The 17638-nt window shown below is 40.8% G+C and overlaps 1 protein-coding gene across 1 annotated transcript; it reads left to right on the top strand.

Moving 5' to 3' along the window:
• Positions 1-3302: 3302 nt before the first annotated feature.
• On the top strand, positions 3303-7484 carry LOC138335680 (uncharacterized). Its single transcript, XM_069284841.1, has 2 exons — positions 3303-3342; positions 4507-7484. Exons 1-2 carry the CDS (start codon positions 3303-3305, stop codon positions 7482-7484), a joined length of 3018 nt encoding a protein of 1005 aa, XP_069140942.1.
• Positions 7485-17638: the final 10154 nt, after the last annotated feature.

The raw sequence follows: 17638 nt of genomic DNA, 5'->3' as shown, positions 1-17638 counted from the left end.
TGTGTGGATTACCCTCTGATTGTGTGGGTCACTCTCTGATTGTGTGGGTTGCTATCTAATTGTGAAGGTTCACTCTCTGATTGTGTGGGTTGCTATCTAATTGTGAAGGTTACTTTCTGACTGTTTAAGTTGCCCTTTGATTTTTTGGGTTACTCTTTGATTGTGTGGATTGGCCTCTGATTGTGTTAATTGCCCTCTGATTGTGTGAGTTGCCCTCTGATTGTTTAGGTTATCCTCTGATTGTGTGGGTTGCCCTTTGATTTTGTGGGTTACTCCCTGATAGTGTGGGTTGCCCTTTGATTGTGCGGGTTATCCTCAGATTGTGTTGGTTACTCTCTGATTGTGAGGGTTACCCTCTGATTGTTTGGATTACCCTCTGACTGTGTAACTCTCTGATTGTGTGAGTTACCCTCTGATTATGTTGGTTACCCTCTGATTGTGTGGGTTACTCTCTGATTATGTGAGTTACCCTCTGATTGTGTGGGTTATTCTCTGATTGTGTGGGTTACCCTCTGATTGTGTGGGTTATCTTCTGATTGTGTGGGTTACCCTGTGATTGTGAAGGTTGCCCTCTGATTGTGTTGATTGCTCTCTGATTGTGAGAATTGCATTCTGATTGTGTGAGTTGCCCTCTGATTGTGTGGGTTACCCTTTGTTTGTGTGGGTTAACCTTTGTTTGTGTGGGTTACTTTCTGATTATGTGGGTTGTCCGCTGAATGTGTGTGTTGCTCTCTGATTGTGAAGTTTATTTTCTGACTGTTTAATTGCCCTTTGATTTTATGGGTTACCCTCTTATTGTGTGGGTTATCCTCTGATTTTGTGGGTTACCCTATGATTGTGTGTGAGTTTTCCCCTTATTGTGTTGGCTACCCTCTGATTGTGTGGGTTGCCCTCTGATCGTGTGAGTTTCCCTCTGATTGTGTGGGTTACCTTCTGATTGTGTGGATTTCTCCCTGATTGTGTGGGTTACCCTCTGATTGTGTTGGTTGCCCTCTGATCTTGTGAGTTTCCCTCTGAGAGTGTGTGTTACCTTCTGATTGTGTGGGTTACCCTCTGATTGTGTGGGTTATCTTCTGATCGTGTGAGTTGCCCTCTGATTGTGTTGATTACCCTCTGACTGTGCGGGTTATCCTCTGATTGTGTGAGTTGCCCTCTGTGTGTGTTACCCTCTGATTATGTAAGTTACCCTCTGATTGTGTAGGTTATCCTCTGATTGTGTGGGTTAACCTCTGATTGTGTGGGTTATCCTTTGATTGTGTGGGTTATCCTCTGATTGTGAAGATTGCCCTCTGATTGTGTTGATTGCTCTCTGATTGCGTGGGTTACCTTATGGTTATGTGGGTTACCCTTTGTTTGTGTGGATTAACCTCTGATTGTGTGGGTTACCCTCTGATTGTGTGGGTTACCCTCTGATTGTGTGGGTTGCTCACTAATTGTGAAGGTTGCCCTCTGATTGTGCGGGTTATCCTCTGATTGTGTGGGTTACTCTCTGATTGTGAGGGTTGCCCTCTGATTGTTTGGATTACCCTCTGATTGTGTAACTCTAATTGTGTGAGTTACCCTCTGATTATGTTGGTTACCATCTGATTGTGTGAGTTACCCTCTGATTTTGTGGGTTACTCCCTGATAGTGTGGGTTGCCCTTTGATTGTGCGGGTTATCCTCAGATTGTGTTGGTTACTCTCTGATTGTGAGAGTTACCCTCTGATTGTGTGGGTTATCCTCTGATTATGTTGGTTACCCTTTGATTGTGTGGGTTACCCTCTGATTGTGTTGGTTACCCTCTGATTATGTGAGTTACCCTCTGATTGTGTGGGTTATCCTCTGATTGTGTGGGTTACCCTCTGATTTTGTGGGTTATCTTCTGATTGTGTGGGTTACCCTGTGATTATGAAGGTTGCCCTCTGATTGTGTTGATTGCTCTCTGATTGTGAGAATTGCTCTCTGATTGTGTGAGTTAACCTCTGATTGTGTGAGTTAACCTCTGATTGTGTGGGTTACCCTATGGTTGTGTGGGTTACCCTTTGTTTGTGTGGGTTACTTTCTGATTGTGTGGGTTGTCCGCTGAATATGTGTGTGTTGCTTTCTGATTGTGAAGGTTATTTTTTGACTGTTTAGTTGCCCTTTGATTTTATGGGTTACCCACTTATTGTGTGGGTTATCCTCTGATTTTGTGGGTTACCCTATGATTGTGTGAGTTTTCCTCTGATTGTGTTGGCTAACCTCTGTTTTTGTGGGTTTCCCTATGATTGTGTGGGTTACCCTCTGATTGTGTGGGTTACCCTATGATTGTATGGGCTACCCTCTGATTGTGTGGGTTACCCTCTGAATTTGTTGGTTAAACAATCAAATACGGTATATTAACCAAGGTACATGTAGTTATCGATTATGAAGTAGCTTGTAGTGTCGACTGGTATGTATTTCTTATATGCTATATATTTCAACTCTGAGGCAACAGAACCCTTAAGGACCACATTCCTATGAAGTAAATCAAATCAAGAAACATTCAGAACTTTTCACTTCTATACAAAGTTTATATGTTTTATGCTTTTTTTCTGTTGCCGCTCACCATTTTCCACATTAAGTTTACTTGTGAAAGCTTCCTTTGTCTAACGTTTTTCGCGATTTCCATAGATTAGTTATTCAGGTGATTCGTACTGTATTTGATTTATTTGTTCTGATATTTTCATTTATCATTCCAATATGTTAGTTTATTTATAAGACATCGCATAAATATATTTTGTAGTAGTGGCATGTTTGTGATAACTCACAGTGTATTCAGCTGAATCAATCGGTAAACATCACGACGTTAAGCATTTATTTACAAAACATCCTGGATTCCACGAATTTTTTTTTATCAAGGTCCAAAACCTGTTGACTAATATATCGGTTTGACAACGTAAACAAAAAGTGAACTCACTTAGATAGATCATATCGATATAAAATCAAACATTCATATTTGATGTGATATTAGATAAAATTTCTGATAAGGAAGGAACGAAAAAAAACCGCCAGTACAGAATTACGTTTAGATTAATCTTAATATGTAATATACCATGCAGGGACGGGACTGTCCTTCCGGAACCGAACACAAGGCTCACATTTTAATCTCTGTATCAGAAGTTAGTTATAACGAACCAGGTGTAATCATAGCGCAGGCTGTAACGGTATCGTGATGTTCTAAATGGCCCCTGTTCTACTGGGCAATATAATAGTGGTATTATTTATAAAAAATAAGTTAACTGTTATTTAACAGACAGAGCGAACGGGTGTGGTGAGTGGTTTGTGATACAGGTGATAAAAATGTACGATCAAGGTGTGTTACACATACAGGTACATCAAGGTATGTCTCACAGGTGGGCGGGCATTGTTCTCAGGTATTTATCAACATTGTGAGTAGACAGTTTGTTTCGGGTAGATGTGTGCAGTTTCATGTCAGTTCATTTTGATCATTATATGTAAAAATGCAATGATAATGAAAGGTCCATTGATAAACTGACGACTAAGTTCGAATGTAAAAGAATGACCCCTATTCCTATATGACTTTTTGACATACAAACGTACTAATCAATTAATCAAAAGTACTATATAGGACGTTTGTATTTCGTACTTTACCTATAGAATGTAGAACCAAAGTGAACTTTTATAGCATCACAACATTCGTTTTCATTGTATACATGTATTATACAACGGAGTATAAACACGCTGCTTATATAATTTTTTAGACTTTTTTTCAGAAATATTTTGTGTAATGTAAAATAAGTTGTTTTCCTTGAAGATATTTTAATAAAAACATTAAATACAATGTAGCTCACACTATGTCATATCATAAATGTTAGCAACATTCTAAACCATATACCATATACTCGCTGCGCAGTTCTACAATCCAAGCGCCAAAAATAGAGTAATGTTAGTCTGCACAATGTACGATGGGAAGTGCAAAATTAGACATTGAATTGCAAACATCTGATGGTTGGAATTGTTTTACATGGATTCTAAGCAAAGAACACCTGATAATACAAAGGGAAACGACTCTTTTAGACTGTTAAGTCTGCCTTATGTATGTTAAAATGGAGCATACCTGCAGAAATCACTTTACAATTACTAGTAACATTGTAAAATTCTTGCTTTTTATGCCTTATGTATGTTTAGATGGGAACATACCTGCAGAAATCACCTTACAATTACTAGTAAAACTGTGAAATTCTTGATTTTTATGCGTTATGTATGTTTAGATGGGAACAGACCTGCAGAAATCACTTTACAATTACTAGTAACATTGTAAAATTCTTGTTTTTTATGCCTTATGTATATTTAGATGGGAACATACCTGCAGAAATCACTTTACAATTACTTGTAGCACTGTTAAATTCTTTACAGTAATCAATATCAGTTAACAAATGTGAAATGAAATTGTAAATCACAACTTGGCTTCATGGTCTGACCTCATTTGACTGCACTGTAGATGTCATTATTATAATGTTGGCAGTACTGTAACTGTTTACAGACCACAGACCACAGCTGTCCTCTCCACAGACCACAGCTGTCCTCTCCACAGACCACAGCTGTCCTCTCCACAGACCACGGCTGTCCTCTCCACAGACCACGGCTTTCCTCTCCACAGACCACGGCTGTCCTCTCCACAGACCACGGCTGTCCTCTCCACAGACCACGGCTGTCCTCTCCACAGACCACGGCTGTCCTCTCCACAGACCACGGCTGTCCTCTCCACAGACCACGGCTGTCCTCTCCACAGACCACGGCTGTCCTCTCCACAGACCACGGCTGTCCTCTCCACAGACCACGGCTGTCCTCTCCACAGACCACGGCTGTCCTCTCCACAGACCACGGCTGTCCTCTCCACAGACCACGGCTGTCCTCTCCACAGACCACGGCTGTCCTCTCCACAGACCACGGCTGTCCTCTCCACAGACCACGGCTGTCCTCTCCACAGACCACGGCTGTCCTCTCCACAGACCACGGCTGTCCTCTCCACAGACCACGGCTGTCCTCTCCACAGACCACGGCTGTCCTCTCCACAGACCACGGCTGTCCTCTCCACAGACCACGGCTGTCCTCTCCACAGACCACGGCTGTCCTCTCCACAGACCACGGCTGTCCTCTCCACAGACCTCTCCACAGACCACGGCTGTCCTCTCCACAGACCACGGCTGTCCTCTCCACAGACCACGGCTGTCCTCTCCACAGACCACGGCTGTCCTCTCCACAGACCACGGCTGTCCTCTCCACAGACCACGGCTGTCCTCTCCACAGACCACGCTGTCTCTCACAGACCACGGCTGTCCTCTCCACAGACCACGGCTGTCCTCTCCACAGACCACGGCTGTCCTCTCCACAGACCACGGCTGTCCTCTCCACAGACCACGGCTGTCCTCTCCACAGACCACGGCTGTCCTCTCCACAGACCACGGCTGTCCTCTCCACAGACCACGCTGTCCTCTCCACAGACCACGGCTGTCCTCTCCACAGACCACGGCTGTCCTCTCCACAGACCACGGCTGTCCTCTCCACAGACCACGGCTGTCCTCTCCACAGACCACGGCTGTCCTCTCCACAGACCACGGCTGTCCTCTCCACAGACCACGCTGTCCTCTCCACAGACCACGGCTGTCCTCTCCACAGACCACGGCTGTCCTCTCCACAGACCACGGCTGTCCTCTCCACAGACCACGACCTCTCCACAGACCACGGCTGTCCTCTCCACAGACCACGGCTGTCCTCTCCACAGACCACGGCTGTCCTCTCCACAGACCACGGACTGTCGTCCTCTCCACAGACCACGGCTGTCCTCTCCTCCACAGACCACGGCTGTCCTCTCCACAGACCACAGCTGTCCTCTCCACAGACCACGCTCTCCACAGACCACGGCTGTCCTCTCCACAGACCACGGCTGTCCTCTCCACAGACCACGGCTTTCCTCTCCACAGACCACAGCTGTCCTCTCCACAGACCACGGCTGTCCTCTCCACAGACCACGGCTGTCCTCTCCACAGACCACGGCTGTCCTCTCCACAGACCACAGCTGTCCTCTCCACAGACCACGGCTGTCCTCTCCACAGACCACGGCTGTCCTCTCCACAGACCACGGCTGTCCTCTCCACAGACCACGGCTGTCCTCTCCACAGACCACAGCTGTCCTCTCCACAGACCACGGCTGTCCTCTCCACAGACCACGGCTGTCCTCTCCACAGACCACGGCTGTCCTCTCCACAGACCACGGCTGTCCTCTCCACAGACCACGGCTGTCCTCTCCACAGACCACAGCTGTCCTCTCCACAGACCACGGCTGTCCTCTCCACAGACCACGGCTGTCCTCTCCACAGACCACGGCTGTCCTCTCCACAGACCACGGCTGTCCTCTCCACAGACCAGCTGCTGACCTGTCTCTCCACAGACCACGGCTGTCCTCTCCACAGACCACGGCTGTCCTCTCCACAGACCACAGCTGTCCTCTCCACAGACCACGGCTGTCCTCTCCACAGACCACGGCTGTCCTCTCCACAGACCACGGCTGTCCTCTCCACAGACCACGGCTGTCCTCTCCACAGACCACAGCTGTCCTCTCCACAGACCACGGCTGTCCTCTCCACAGACCACGGCTGTCCTCTCCACAGACCACGGCTGTCCTCTCCACAGACCACGGCTGTCCTCTCCACAGACCACGGCTGTCCTCTCCACAGACCACGGCTGTCCTCTCCACAGACCACGGCTGTCCTCTCCACAGACCACGGCTGTCCTCTCCACAGACCACGGCTGTCCTCTCCACAGACCACGGCTGTCCTCTCCACAGACCACGGCTGTCCTCTCCACAGACCACGGCTGTCCTCTCCACAGACCACGGCTGTCCTCTCCACAGACCACGGCTGTCCTCTCCACAGACCACGGCTGTCCTCTCCACAGACCACGGCTTCCTCTCTCCACAGACCACGACTGTCCTCTCCACAGACCACGGCTGTCCTCTCCACAGACCACGACCTCTCCACAGACCACGGCTGTCCTCTCCACAGACCACGGCTGTCCTCTCCACAGACCACGGCTGTCCTCTCCACAGACCACGGCTGTCCTCTCCACAGACCACGGCTGTCCTCTCCACAGACCACAGCTGTCCTCTCCACAGACCACGGCTGTCCTCTCCACAGACCACGGCTTCCTCTCCACAGACCACGTTCTCCACAGACCACGGCTGTCCTCTCCACAGACCACGTCTCTCCACAGCTGTCCTCTCCACAGACCACGGCTGTCCTCTCCACAGACCACGGCTGTCCTCTCCACAGACCACGGCTTCCTCTCCACAGACCACACAGACCACGACCACGGCTGTCCTCTCCACAGACCACGGCTTTCCTCTCCACAGACCACGGCTGTCCTCTCCAGAATAGATGTCAGGATGTTATAGGGTCAGGTTATAATCTATTATACAACTTGCTGCATCCAAATCCAAGTAATCGTCACACATACTACTAAACCGGTCTATGTGAAAGTTTGTATGTATTTCATCAGCTGTATTGGGATGACAATGATAATTTGTGGGGATATATACAGGAACATGTATTTCACTCACCCACTTTCAACGCCAGGTCAATATCGTCGTCTCCGACAAGCCACGGCATTTGAACTGTCCTTTCGTTTTACAATCTTACAAAACGTTCTGTCTAAATTCTTAATACGAAAGCGCGATACATTGAAATTATCAATCTAAAAAGGACTGCACTGGCGTAAATAAACGTCGAAAATTAATGTGGAAATCAGTAAAAACAGTCAAAGGTGTCTTAAATACCTTTCAACATTATATTGCCAGACCCATTTTAAACACATAAAGGACACACGGTCATGATCAACCATTGCAGAAAGTGTCAGAGGGATCAAAAGAAGCTTAGTTATCTTGTCCAGCTGATCCACCTTGATAGTAGACATATTGTCATAATGTTATTACTCCTTCTTGTCCAGCTGATCCACCTTGATATGTAGACATAATGTTATTATATTTTTCAGCGATCCGATTACTTATTCTAATGATTATCCTTCTTGTCCAGCTGATCCACCTTGATAGTAGACATATTGTCATAATGTTATTACTCCTTCTTGTCCAGCTGATCCACCTTGATAGTAGACATATTAATCATAATGTTATTACTCCTTCTTGTCCAGCTGATCCACCTTGATAGTAGACATATTATCATAATGTTATTACTCCTTCTTGTCCAGCTGATCCACCTTGATAGTAGACATATTGTCATAATGTTATTACTCCTTCTTGTCCAGCTGATCCACCTTGATAGTAGACATATTTCATAATGTTATTACTCCTTCTTGTCCAGCTGATCCACCTTGATAGTAGACATATTATCATAATGTTATTACTCCTTCTTGTCCAGCTGATCCACCTTGATAGTAGACATATTAATAATGTTATTACTCCTTCTTGTCCAGCTGATCCACCTTGATAGTAGACATATTTCATAATGTTATTACTCCTTCTTGTCCAGCTGATCCACCTTGATAGTAGACATATTTCATAATGTTATTACTCCTTCTTGTCCAGCTGATCCACCTTGATAGTAGACATATTTTATCATAATGTTATTACTCCTTCTTGTCCAGCTGATCCACCTTGATAGTAGACATATTATCATAATGTTATTACTCCTTCTTGTCCAGCTGATCCACCTTGATAGTAGACATATTATCATAATGTTATTACTCCTTCTTGTCCAGCTGATCCACCTTGATAGTAGACATATTGTCATAATGTTATTACTCCTCCTTGTCCAGCTGATCCACCTTGATAGTAGACATATTGTCATAATGTTATTACTCTCCTTGTCCAGCTGATCCACCTTGATAGTAGACATATTGTCATAATGTTATTTACTCCTTCTTGTCCAGCTGATCCACCTTGATAGTAGACATATTGTCATAATGTTATTTCTCCTTCTTGTCCAGCTGATCCACCTTGATAGTAGACATATTGTCATAATGTTATTACTCCTTCTTGTCCAGCTGATCCACCTTGATAGTAGACATATTATCATAATGTTATTACTCCTTCTTGTCCAGCTGATCCACCTTGATAGTAGACATAATGTTATTACTCCTTCTTGTCCAGCTGATCCACCTTGATAGTAGACATATTGTCATAATGTTATTACTCCTTCTTGTCCAGCTGATCCACCTTGATAGTAGACATATTGTCATAATGTTATTACTCCTTGTCCAGCTGATCCACCTTGATAGTAGACATATTATCATAATGTTATTACTCCTTCTTGTCCAGCTGATCCACCTTGATAGTAGACATATTATCATAATGTTATTACTCCTTCTTGTCCAGCTGATCCACCTTGATAGTAGACATATTATTATAATGTTATTACTCCTTCTTGTCCAGCTGATCCACCTTGATAGTAGACATATTATTATAATGTTATTACTCCTTCTTGTCCAGCTGATCCACCTTGATAGTAGACATATTATCATAATGTTATTACTCCTTCTTGTCCAGCTGATCCACCTTGATAGTAGACATATTATCATAATGTTATTACTCCTTCTTGTCCAGCTGATCCACCTTGATAGTAGACTACATAATTATTATCTGCCATAATAGTTATTACTCAATTATTACTCCTTCTTGTCCAGCTGATCCACCTTGATAGTAGACATATTATCATAATGTTATTACTCCTTCTTGTCCAGCTGATCCACCTTGATAGTAGACATATTATCATAATGTTATTACTCCTTCTTGTCCAGCTGATCCACCTTGATAGTAGACATATTATCATAATGTTATTACTCCTTCTTGTCCAGCTGATCCACCTTGATAGTAGACATATTATCATAATTTATTACTCCTTCTTGTCCAGCTGATCCACCTTGATAGTAGACATATTATCATAATGTTATTACTCCTTCTTGTCCAGCTGATCCACCTTGATAGTAGACATATTATCATAATGTTATTACTCCTTCTTGTCCAGCTGATCCACCTTGATAGTAGACATATTATCATAATGTTATTACTCCTTCTTGTCCAGCTGATCCACCTTGATAGTAGACATATTATCATAATGTTATTACTCCTTCTTGTCCAGCTGATCCACCTTGATAGTAGACATATTATCATAATGTTATTACTCCTTCTTGTCCAGCTGATCCACCTTGATAGTAGACATATTATCATAATGTTATTACTCCTTCTTGTCCAGCTGATCCACCTTGATAGTAGACATATTATCATAATGTTATTACTCCTTCTTGTCCAGCTGATCCACCTTGATAGTAGACATAATGTTATTACTCCTTCTTGTCCAGCTGATCCACCTTGATAGTAGACATATTATCATAATGTTATTACTCCTTCTTGTCCAGCTGATCCACCTTGATAGTAGACATATTATCATAATGTTATTACTCCTTCTTGTCCAGCTGATCCACCTTGATAGTAGACATATTGTCATATTATATATTTCTCCTTCTTGTCCAGCTGATCCACCTTGATAGTAGACATATTGTCATAATGTTATTACTCCTTCTTGTCCAGCTGATCCACCTTGATAGTAGACATATCATCATAATGATATTACTCCTTCTTGTCCAGCTGATCCACCTTGATAGTAGACATATTATCATAATGTTATTACTCCTTCTTGTCCAGCTGATCCACCTTGATAGTAGACATATTATCATAATGTTATTACTCCTTCTTGTCCAGCTGATCCACCTTGATAGTAGACATATTATCATAATGTTATTACTCCTTCTTGTCCAGCTGATCCACCTTGATAGTAGACATATTATCATAATGTTATTACTCCTTCTTGTCCAGCTGATCCACCTTGATAGTAGACATATTATCATAATGTTATTACTCCTTCTTGTCCAGCTGATCCACCTTGATAGTAGACATATTATCATAATGTTATTACTCCTTCTTGTCCAGCTGATCCACCTTGATAGTAGACATATTATCATAATGTTATTACTCCTTCTTGTCCAGCTGATCCACCTTGATAGTAGACATATTATCATAATGTTATTACTCCTTCTTGTCCAGCTGATCCACCTTGATAGTAGACATATTATCATAATGTTATTACTCCTTCTTGTCCAGCTGATCCACCTTGATAGTAGACATATTATCATAATATTATTACTCCTTCTTGTCCAGCTGATCCACCTTGATAGTAGACATATTATCATAATGTTATTACTCCTTCTTGTCCAGCTGATCCACCTTGATAGTAGACATATTATCAATCATATGTTATTACTCCTTCTTGTCCAGCTGATCCACCTTGATAGTAGACATAATGTTATTACTCCTTCTTGTCCAGCTGATCCACCTTGATAGTAGACATATTATCATAATGTTATTACTCCTTCTTGTCCAGCTGATCCACCTTGATAGTAGACATATTATATAATGTTATTACTCCTTCTTGTCCAGCTGATCCACCTTGATAGTAGACATATTATCATAATGTTATTACTCCTTCTTGTCCAGCTGATCCACCTTGATAGTAGACATATTATCATAATGTTATTACTCCTTCTTGTCCAGCTGATCCACCTTGATAGTAGACATATTGACATAATGTTATTACTCCTTCTTGTCCAGCTGATCCACCTTGATAGTAGACATATCATAATGTTATTACTCCTTCTTGTCCAGCTGATCCACCTTGATAGTAGACATATTATCATAATGTTATTACTCCTTCTTGTCCAGCTGATCCACCTTGATAGTAGACATAATGTTATTACTCCTTCTTGTCCAGCTGATCCACCTTGATAGTAGACATATTATCATAATGTTATTACTCCTTCTTGTCCAGCTGATCCACCTTGATAGTAGACATATTATTATAATGTTATTACTCCTTCTTGTCCAGCTGATCCACCTTGATAGTAGACATATTATCATAATGTTATTACTCCTTCTTGTCCAGCTGATCCACCTTGATAGTAGACATATTATCATAATGTTATTACTCCTTCTTGTCCAGCTGATCCACCTTGATAGTAGACATATTATCATAATGTTATTACTCCTTCTTGTCCAGCTGATCCACCTTGATAGTAGACATATTATCATAATGTTATTACTCCTTCTTGTCCAGCTGATCCACCTTGATAGTAGACATATTATCATAATGTTATTACTTCTTGTCCAGCTGATCCACCTTGATAGTAGACATATTATCATAATGTTATTACTCCTTCTTGTCCAGCTGATCCACCTTGATAGTAGACATAGTATTCTTGTCCAGATCACCTTGATGTAGACATATATGTCATAATGTTATTACTCCTTCTTGTCCAGCTGATCCACCTTGATAGTAGACATATTATTATAATGTTATTACTCCTTCTTGTCCAGCTGATCCACCTTGATAGTAGACATATTATCATAATGTTATTACTCCTTCTTGTCCAGCTGATCCACCTTGATAGTAGACATATTATCATAATGTTATTACTCCTTCTTGTCCAGCTGATCCACCTTGATAGTAGACATATTATCATAATGTTATTACTCCTTCTTGTCCAGCTGATCCACCTTGATAGTAGACATATTATCATAATGTTATTACTCCTTCTTGTCCAGCTGATCCACCTTGATAGTAGACATATTATCATAATGTTATTACTCCTTCTTGTCCAGCTGATCCACCTTGATAGTAGACATATTATCATAATGTTATTACTCCTTCTTGTCCAGCTGATCCACCTTGATAGTAGACATAATGTTATTACTCCTTCTTGTCCAGCTGATCCACCTTGATAGTAGACATAATGTTATTACTCCTTCTTGTCCAGCTGATCCACCTTGATAGTAGACATAATGTTATTACTCCTTCTTGTCCAGCTGATCCACCTTGATAGTAGACATAATGTTATTACTCCTTCTTGTCCAGCTGATCCACCTTGATAGTAGACATATTATCATAATGTTATTACTCCTTCTTGTCCAGCTGATCCACCTTGATAGTAGACATATTATCATAATGTTATTACTCCTTCTTGTCCAGCTGATCCACCTTGATAGTAGACATATTATCATAATGTTATTACTCCTTCTTGTCCAGCTGATCCACCTTGATAGTAGACATATTATCATAATGTTATTACTCCTTCTTGTCCAGCTGATCCACCTTGATAGTAGACATATTATCATAATGTTATTACTCCTTCTTGTCCAGCTGATCCACCTTGATAGTAGACATATTATCATAATGTTATTACTCCTTCTTGTCCAGCTGATCCACCTTGATAGTAGACATATTATCATAATGTTATTACTCCTTCTTGTCCAGCTGATCCACCTTGATAGTAGACATATTATCATAATGTTATTACTCCTTCTTGTCCAGCTGATCCACCTTGATAGTAGACATATTATCATAATGTTATTACTCCTTCTTGTCCAGCTGATCCACCTTGATAGTAGACATATTGTCATAATGTTATTACTCCTTCTTGTCCAGCTGATCCACCTTGATAGTAGACATATTATCATAATGTTATTACTCCTTCTTGTCCAGCTGATCCACCTTGATAGTAGACATATTATCATAATGTTATTACTCCTTCTTGTCCAGCTGATCCACCTTGATAGTAGACATATTATCATAATGTTATTACTCCTTCTTGTCCAGCTGATCCACCTTGATAGTAGACATATTATCATAATGTTATTTCTCCTTGTCCAGCTGATCCACCTTGATAGTAGACATATTATCATAATGTTATTACTCCTTCTTGTCCAGCTGATCCACCTTGATAGTAGACATATTATCATAATGTTATTACTCCTTGTCCAGCTGATCCACCTTGATAGTAGACATATTATCATAATGTTATTACTCCTTCTTGTCCAGCTGATCCACCTTGATAGTAGACATATTATCATAATGTTATTACTCCTTCTTGTCCAGCTGATCCACCTTGATAGTAGACATATTATAATGTTATTACTCCTTCTTGTCCAGCTGATCCACCTTGATAGTAGACATATTATCATAATGTTATTACTCCTTCTTGTCCAGCTGATCCACCTTGATAGTAGACATATTATCATAATGTTATTACTCCTTCTTGTCCAGCTGATCCACCTTGATAGTAGACATATTATCATAATGTTATTACTCCTTCTTGTCCAGCTGATCCACCTTGATAGTAGACATATTATCATAATGTTATTACTCCTTCTTGTCCAGCTGATCCACCTTGATAGTAGACATATTATCATAATGTTATTACTCCTTCTTGTCCAGCTGATCCACCTTGATAGTAGACATATTATTCATAATGTTATTACTCCTTCTTGTCCAGCTGATCCACCTTGATAGTAGACATATTATCATAATGTTATTACTCCTTCTTGTCCAGCTGATCCACCTTGATAGTAGACATATTATCATAATGTTATTACTCCTTCTTGTCCAGCTGATCCACCTTGATAGTAGACATATTATCATAATGTTATTACTCCTTCTTGTCCAGCTGATCCACCTTGATAGTAGACATATTATCATAATGTTATTACTCCTTCTTGTCCAGCTGATCCACCTTGATAGTAGACATATTATCATAATGTTATTACTCCTTCTTGTCCAGCTGATCCACCTTGATAGTAGACATATTGTCATAATGTTATTACTCCTTCTTGTCCAGCTGATCCACCTTGATAGTAGACATATTATCATAATGTTATTACTCCTTCTTGTCCAGCTGATCCACCTTGATAGTAGACATATTATCATAATGTTATTACTCCTTCTTGTCCAGCTGATCCACCTTGATAGTAGACATATATTATCATAATGTTATTACTCCTTCTTGTCCAGCTGATCCACCTTGATAGTAGACATATTATCATAATGTTATTACTCCTTCTTGTCCAGCTGATCCACCTTGATAGTAGACATATTTCATAATGTTATTACTCCTTCTTGTCCAGCTGTCCAGCCTGATCCACCTTGATAGTAGACATATGTCATAATGTTATTACTCCTTCTTGTCCAGCTGATCCACCTTGATAGTAGACATATTATCATAATGTTATTACTCCTTCTTGTCCAGCTGATCCACCTTGATAGTAGACATATTATCATAATGTTATTACTCCTTCTTGTCCAGCTGATCCACCTTGATAGTAGACATATTATCATAATGTTATTACTCCTTCTTGTCCAGCTGATCCACCTTGATAGTAGACATATTATCATAATGTTATTACTCCTTCTTGTCCAGCTGATCCACCTTGATAGTAGACATAATATCATAATGTTTATTTCTCCTTGTCCAGCTGATCCACCTTGATAGTAGACATATTGTCATAATGTTATTACTCCTTGTCCAGCTGATCCACCTTGATAGTAGACATATTATCATAATGTTATTTCTCCTTGTCCAGCTGATCCACCTTGATAGTAGACATATTATCATAATGTTATTACTCCTTCTTGTCCAGCTGATCCACCTTGATAGTAGACATATTATTATAATGTTATTACTCCTTCTTGTCCAGCTGATCCACCTTGATAGTAGACATATTGTCATAATGTTATTACTCCTTCTTGTCCAGCTGATCCACCTTGATAGTAGACATATTATCATAATGTTATTACTCCTTCTTGTCCAGCTGATCACCTGATCCACCTTGATAGTCCAGACATATTATCATAATGTTATTACTCCTTCTTGTCCAGCTGATCCACCTTGATAGTAGACATAATCATAATGTTATTACTCCTTCTTGTCCAGCTGATCCACCTTGATAGTAGACATATTATCATAATGTTATTACTCCTTCTTGTCCAGCTGATCCACCTTGATAGTAGACATATTATCATAATGTTATTACTCCTTCTTGTCCAGCTGATCCACCTTGATAGTAGACATATTATCATAATGTTATTACTCCTTCTTGTCCAGCTGATCCACCTTGATAGTAGACATAATGTTATTACTCCTTCTTGTCCAGCTGATCCACCTTGATAGTAGACATATTATAATGTTATTACTCCTTCTTGTCCAGCTGATCCACCTTGATAGTAGACATATTATCATAATGTTATTACTCCTTCTTGTCCAGCTGATCCACCTTGATAGTAGACATATTAAGTTATTACTCCTTCTTGTCCAGCTGATCCACCTTGATAGTAGACATATTATCATAATGTTATTACTCCTTCTTGTCCAGCTGATCCACCTTGATAGTAGACATATTATTATAATGTTATTACTCCTTCTTGTCCAGCTGATCCACCTTGATAGTAGACATATTATCATAATGTTATTACTCCTTCTTGTCCAGCTGATCCACCTTGATAGTAGACATATTGTCATAATGTTATTACTCCTTCTTGTCCAGCTGATCCACCTTGATAGTAGACATATTATCATAATGTTATTACTCCTTCTTGTCCAGCTGATCCACCTTGATAGTAGACATATTATCATAATGTTATTACTCCTTCTTGTCCAGCTGATCCACCTTGATAGTAGACATATGTTATTAATCCTTCTTGTCCAGCTGATCCACCTTGATAGTAGACATAATGTTATTACTCCTTCTTGTCCAGCTGATCCACCTTGATAGTAGACATATTATCATAATGTTATTACTCCTTCTTGTCCAGCTGATCCACCTTGATAGTAGACATATTATCATAATGTTATTACTCCTTCTTGTCCAGCTGATCCACCTTGATAGTAGACATATTGTCATAATGTTATTACTCCTTCTTGTCCAGCTGATCCACCTTGATAGTAGACATATTGTCATAATGTTATTATCTTCTTGTCCAGCTGATCCACCTTGATAGTAGACATATTATCATAATGTTATTACTCCTTCTTGTCCAGCTGATCCACCTTGATAGTAGACATATTGTCATAATGTTATTACTCTCTTGTCCAGCTGATCCACCTTGATAGTAGACATATTATCATAATGTTATTACTCCTTCTTGTCCAGCTGATCCACCTTGATAGTAGACATATTATCATAATGTTATTACTCCTTCTTGTCCAGCTGATCCACCTTGATAGTAGACATATTATCATAATGTTATTACTCCTTCTTGTCCAGCTGATCCACCTTGATAGTAGACATATTATCATAATGTTATTACTCCTTCTTGTCCAGCTGATCCACCTTGATAGTAGACATATTATCATAATGTTATTACTCCTTCTTGTCCAGCTGATCCACCTTGATAGTAGACATATTGTCATAATGTTATTACTCCTTGTCCAGCTGATCCACCTTGATAGTAGACATATTATCATAATGTTATTACTCCTTCTTGTCCAGCTGATCCACCTTGATAGTAGACATATTGTCATAATGTTATTACTTACTCCTTCTTGTCCAGCTGATCCACCTTGATAGTAGACATATTATCACAATGTTATTACTCCTTCTTGTCCAGCTGATCCACCTTGATAGTAGACATATTATCATAATGTTATTACTCCTTCTTGTCCAGCTGATCCACCTTGATAGTAGACATATTGTCATAATGTTATTACTCCTTCTTGTCCAGCTGATCCACCTTGATAGTAGACATATTATCATAATGTTATTACTCCTTCTTGTCCAGCTG

The sequence above is a fragment of the Argopecten irradians genome, chromosome 11, assembly GCF_041381155.1.
Source record: "Argopecten irradians isolate NY chromosome 11, Ai_NY, whole genome shotgun sequence".
Lineage (NCBI taxonomy): Eukaryota > Metazoa > Mollusca > Bivalvia > Pectinida > Pectinidae > Argopecten > Argopecten irradians.
Note: the sequence above shows the minus strand (reverse complement) of the source record. Positions and strands in the feature narration are given on the sequence as shown.